Genomic DNA, 6,115 nt, shown 5'->3' on the forward strand with positions numbered 1-6,115 from the left:
GTACGGTGTCGAATAATTTGGTGTCGAATAAATCTGTGTCGAATCGAGCGGTGTCGAATCGTACTGTGGTCAATAGAGTATCACCCCCCTGTATATATGTATATAGTGAGTTAAAGTAAATTTGTTCGTCCCTTGTTTTATTATTTTTTTAACTGAAGAACGTCGTTATTATGCTTTCCGTAATTTCTGCTATTACTTTTAAATTAATGTTTCATTTTTTATTATTGTTTATTGAAAAGACCAAAAAAAATCAAAATGTCTTTACTTTTATGAGATTGTACATTTAATAAAAAAAGATCCAATCTATGTACACATTGACTCGCCTTGATCCTGATACATTGTTTCATCTTCTCACGTGCTTATGCAATTGTTGTTATAAAATGTTAAGTATTAAATATTACGTGTTTCTTGCAGAGAAAAACAGCAGTCCACAAATAATTACATTGAAGAAATAAGATCAAATTTAAATAGTCCAAGTAATTTGCAATATGTAACCACATGACATCTGTGTTATCTATTTGTTCACTTTAATTTTAAATTTTATATGCTTTTGTTTAATCTCAGAAATAAATCGTAACTATCTTTTGTTCAAATATTATTAATTCTAATTGTGTAAAATGTACTATAGTAGTAAAATTTACTGTAAAATTTATGATTGTTGTTTGTAGCTTATATATATTTGTTGTTTGTAATCAGATATTCTGAAACAGCTGCAACATTTTCATACATAACATTAAAATCTACATTATATTGTGAGAGAATTAAACTTTGTCCAAGTTTACCAAAAGACATGAAGACTTTTGCTGCAAATTTATTAACCTTTAGAGGGCCGGGATTTGAGAGGGCATATCCGCCTTGGTAAAGTGGTAAAAAAGGTATCTTATATCATGGATTGACCATACACTAAGTGTCGATTTTGGGTAGCGCCAATATATTGGCTTTCCGGTTCGGAAGGGATAGGCCCGCATATAAAATTTTTTTCACATCAATTTGGAAAGATAAATATGCGTTTCCGATGTATTTTTCGACGTAGAATCCAAATCTGATGTCAAAAATACAATAAACCTGAAAACAACCCCTATATAATTACAAAAACTACCCTTTCTATTACGCAATTTCAATTTTTTTAGTTAGAAGTGCAGATATATGTTTCCGATGTATTTTTCGATGTAGAATCAAAATCCAATGTCAAAAACAATACACCTGGACACATAACCCTTATAATATTACAAAAACTACCCGTTTTATCACGTATGATTTTGAAACACCCTCTTCTTTTGAACACGGGTTTGGGACCGTCTGTGACAGATTTGTTTTTTTTTTATTTTAATTTTTTTTGTTTTTGTTTTTTTATTTTTTTTTTATTTTTTTCTTTTTTGATTTTTTGACTTTTGTTTTTTTATTTTTTTTATTTTTTAAATTTTTTTTATTTCTTTTATTTTTTATTCAATTTTGTGTTTTTTGTTTTTGATTTTTTGTTTATTTTCTGATATTTTTTAAAATTTTTTTATTGCTTTTTTTAAGTTTATAAATTACGACAATGATCGTTTAGTGTGATAAATTTCAAAGCAAGGTTCAATGCATAAAGTTTTACAACATTTTTTACACTCATATGATGATCGACTTTTTTTGTGTATAGTGCATAGAACACATTGACGTGATAGCGTTTTACCATCATTTGAAGCTTGAATTTTTCTGGGGAAATGTCGTCCATTCAGTCTAAGATCAGGCAATGTAAATGATAAAACTTCTTGAAAATTTACTTGCAAAATATCTCTTACGACGCTCAATCAAAAATCAGAAAATGAAATCACATTTTTAGTGAGCATCTTGAATAAGCTGTGGACATTTATCAACATCAAATCAATTAAATGAAAAAACAATTTTTTATACCATTTCATACATTTTCTAATAGATTCTGTCAAAGATAATTGTCTGCCGATATCATCGATTTTACCCATATTTTTGTTTTAATCCACGATACAAATGGGTTTTATAATTTCTTCATTGGTTTTGTAGTTTTTCCTACCAGTTTTACAAAACTGGTGTTCGTGAATACTTGTCAATACATAAACTTCCTTTTTATCCATCCATTTGATTACCATCCAAGAATCGGTGTGGGAACTTCTGTTTCACCACGATCTAGCTTTGAACTGAGAGTTGGCATTCCTTTACGATTTTTTTTACAGTTCCACAAAGACCAGTACTTCTGTCATGTAAGTAGTCCGACAGTTGTGGAGATGTATACCAATTATCAGTGTATAACACACGCCCTTCGTTACAATAAGGGTGCATGAAATGTGCAACAATATTACCAGAACCGCCTAAATCAAATTTCTCATAATCAGTGTCTGAGCCAGTATATACTATAAAATCTAAGAGAAGTCCTGTTTCGCAGTCCGCTAATTCAAATATCTTTATACCAAATCGGTGTCTCTTCAATGGTAAGAATTGTTTGAATTTTAGCTTCCTTTTTTATAAGACTAAACTTTCGTCAATGCAAAGCTTTTTACCAGCAATAATAGTATTACCAAACTTTTCTTTCAAATGATCTATCACTGGTTTGATTTTTTTCAAAGGATGATTGGAAACTTCTTCATTATTAAAAAAGTGAAGGTATCGTAAAATTTGAAGATATCTATTTCGAGATAGACTTTCGCCGTATATTGGAGTGTACAGCAGTGGATCTTGGCTCCAATCCTGTAGTTGCCCTTTTACAACATGACCCATGTTTATTGATAAAGCAATCATTATCCATAATTCGTCTTCACTAATAGGAGTCCACTGCTTCATATGTATTCGATCTGGTTCGGGATTTTGTTCTTGAAAAAGATTGGTTTGTTCTACAATCAAATTTACAAGAAATGTATTTTTAAAAATATTTCAAACATTCTAATGGAGTAGGTTCGTCTAGAGACACGTGATCACGAATACGTGCTTTACCAGTAAAAGTTTTTATAGATGGGTAAAAATAAGGATCATAGTGTACATCTGGTATATTCTCATCACGTTTGTTATCAAGTAAATCAACATCACAAGCAATAGTTCTGTCTGTAATAACATCTTCTTCAGGCTCTGACTCTCCACTACTCCAAGCTTCGTCATCACCTGTATTCATTGTATAGCAAAAGTAATAAAGTACGAGGAAGATAAAAAGTAACGGAAAATGTTGTATCAACACAAGTAAAAAAAATAAGTGTATCTCGAGCCTTACCTAACAGAGAACGCGAGGCGGCAGGTGCTCCTACGCGCCGTTATCACGTATGGCAAAGACGGACGACGATAAACGGCCAGGCCGAATCAATAAATATATTTTTGATCTGCTATTCACAATTTTGCCAAATTGTTTTACTAGTAAATAGCAACTTCAAAAACCCCAAATAAAAATAAATTTGTTTATAATTGCAGCCGCACGCGAATCAANCCATGTATTTGTTTTAAAATGTCTCACATGAAAATTAGGGGTACGGGGTGAGTGAGAGAGGGACGGGCAAATTGACATTAAATAATATTAAAAATTGCTAATAATATTAAGAACATTAATATTTAATAAAAAAACAAAAGAAATTGAACAAGTTATTCTGGTGCAAAATATTAGTTTTCCGGCACTCTAAAGGTTAATATATAAACCTCTTGCGAGATTTTACAAAGGAAATGTGATCTGCAGCGATGGAAAAAATGCATTAATATTCACAAGTAACGAATTGTTGCAAAAATTACAACAATCAACGGAACTTAATGTAGATGGAACATTTAATAACAGTTTAATACACACACACACACATATTGACAAAAGTTAAGAAACAAAGTAGTTATTAAAGAATTTTAATGTACAAATATATATATATATGTGTGTGTATGTGTGTGTGTGTGTGTACACACACACACACAGAAAGAGAGAGAGAGAGAGAGAAAGAGAGAGAGAGAGAGAGAGAGAGAGAGAGAGAGAGAGAGAGAGAATAAGAAAGAGTGGAAAAAAGAGTGAGAGAGAGAAAGAGAGAGAGAGAGAGAGAGAGAGAGAGAGAGAGAGAGAGAGAGAGAGAGAAAGGCGTCATTTATTACGCGCTCTGGGATAGTATTCTCTTGAGCGCAAAGCATAAGAAATACAGAATCAAATACAGTAATTATAACAAAGTAATTAAAACAAAGAATAATCAACTTACCAAAAATTAACAAAAACATGTAAAAATTAACGAAAATTTAACAAAATAGTAAAAATTATGAACAAAGTGAAAACAAAGCAAAAGAATAAAAAGAAAAAGAGCTGATTAAGCAAACAGAAATATGAAAAAGTAAGCATTTAGGTGCAACCAGAGCTGCTACTATCTAGCAAGAAATCAAATACNNACGANTTGAATAGNNTNNGAGACTCAATTGCNCGCANATCAGACGGCANNGTATTCCATGCTNCANCGGCTGAACATGTAAAAGATCTCTTAAAGGTCTCAGTACGACAGAGAGGCATAATGAGTTTGTTGGCAGATGTTCTGGTGCTTCTGGATGTAGTGTTGCGTTTATGGAATATTTTGAACAAGATTAAAGGCTTGTGAATCGTTAATATGTGATGCAGAAGACAGCAGACAAAGTAAGTTCTTCTTGATTTAATTTTCAGCCAGTGAAGCTTTTCATAATAAGGTGTTATATGCAGGACTCTTCTAATTCCAAAAATAAAGCGTATGCAATTATTCATTGCTTTTTGTAGTCTTTGGTTATGCTCAGCAGATATGTCCGTCATAATGCAACAGCAATAGTCAAAAAGCGGAAAAATCAACGCAATGACAAGATTCTGCTTGAGTTTTTGAGGTAACAAGTTCTTGCAAAGTTTTAGCTGGTGTAACACTCTGCGAGATTTGCCAACAACATTCGTAACGTGCTTCTCCCAAGAGAGATTGCTAGAAATGGTACCTCCTAGGTACTTGACTTGAGACGAAAAAAGAACTATTATGTTATCTACCAAGATGTTAGGCAACAGATCATAGTTGATTGCGTTAATATACTTAGTTGAACCCAAGATAATTGCTTGAGTCTTCTCTGTGTTCAACATAAGCTTGCTCCCAGATATCCAGGAGATGATATTCTGTATGTCAAAGTTAATCTTGGCAATGCAATCAATTAGGTCAAGTGGTTCACAGTGCAGATATAAAAGCAGATCGTCAACATAGAAATTATATTTACAGTAAGTCACAGTGCTACCAAAATCCCTAAAATATTATGCAAATAATAGAGGTCCCAGTACTGAGCCCTGCGGGACACCAGCACCGATGGTAGCCAAGGAAGACAGTCTAGAGTTTGTCGGATCACAAACCACCTGCGACCGACCAGTCAAGTAGGACCTGATCCAATGTAGTATGAGGCCCGAAAAATTGCAGTTGGCAAGTTTGTCAAGCAAAATAGAGCACTGCACCCGGTCAAATGCTTTTGAGATATCAAAAAGGATAGAGACCGTGATCATTCTTTTGTCTCCGGCCCATCTGATGTCATCAAGAACCTTGACGACGCTGGTCTGAGTCAAATGGCCCTTCTTGTAAGCAAACTGATAAGGATCCCCAAGGTCCTTTTCTTCTAGATAAGTTTGGATTTGTTTGCAGACTATTCTCTCAAGGGCCTTAGATATCGTTGGGAGCAGAGCGATAGGTCGAAAGTGCTTGGGAGAAGATGGATTCTTAATTTTTGCGATAGAACATACTACTGACGTCTTCCAACAGTCCGGAAAAATCCCATAAGATAAGGAATGATTAAAAATGTGCTCAATGATTAGCATAATGTAGGGCAAGACGAGATTAATAACTTTGAGAGAGATACCGTCTAAGCCAGTGGCATTGGATTTTACTCTAGAAAATACCCGGTTGATATCCTGTGGGCCGACGTATTTCCAATAAAACTTCCGATCGTCGAAGATCTCCTGCGAAACGTCCGTTATCATAAACTGCCTTGAAACACTTATGCCTCCAGCCACTTGCACGAAGTAATTGTTCAGTTCCTCAATATAGTTTTGGATAAGCGCCCACTCACATTCCTTGCTTTGATCAGTCCTAACCGACGCAATTCAGACCACACAGTGCCCGAGTTTTTAGCGTTGGAGAACAGTGTTAGGTACTACTTGTTTTTGACAGAT

The 6,115-nt window shown here is 33.9% G+C and overlaps 1 protein-coding gene across 1 annotated transcript; it reads right to left on the reverse strand.

The window, feature by feature from the left end:
* Positions 1-2,098: 2,098 nt before the first annotated feature.
* On the reverse strand, positions 2,099-3,118 carry LOC109861169 (piggyBac transposable element-derived protein 4-like). Its single transcript, XM_020440699.1, has 4 exons — positions 2,944-3,118; positions 2,514-2,843; positions 2,316-2,402; positions 2,099-2,169 (listed from the first exon to the last, which is right to left on the reverse strand). The coding sequence occupies exons 1-4, from the start codon at positions 3,116-3,118 to the stop codon at positions 2,099-2,101; spliced, it is 663 nt and encodes a 220-aa protein (XP_020296288.1).
* Positions 3,119-6,115: the final 2,997 nt, after the last annotated feature.

Source organism: Pseudomyrmex gracilis, unplaced genomic scaffold (assembly GCF_002006095.1).
Source record: "Pseudomyrmex gracilis isolate BER0280 unplaced genomic scaffold, ASM200609v1 scaffold_608, whole genome shotgun sequence".
Taxonomy (NCBI): Eukaryota; Metazoa; Arthropoda; class Insecta; order Hymenoptera; family Formicidae; genus Pseudomyrmex; species Pseudomyrmex gracilis.

Coding starts and splice junctions, on each gene's coding strand:
- LOC109861169 (XM_020440699.1), bottom strand. CDS start 3,118: ATGAATACAGGTGATGACGAAGCTTGGAGTAGTGGAGAGTCAGAGCCT. Junction 2,844..2,943: donor ATCTATAAAAACTTTTACTG/GTAAAGCACGTA, acceptor ATTTGATTGTAG/AACAAACCAATCTTTTTCAA. Junction 2,170..2,315: donor ATTTGATTTAGGCGGTTCTG/GTAATATTGTTG, acceptor AAAATCGTAAAG/GAATGCCAACTCTCAGTTCA.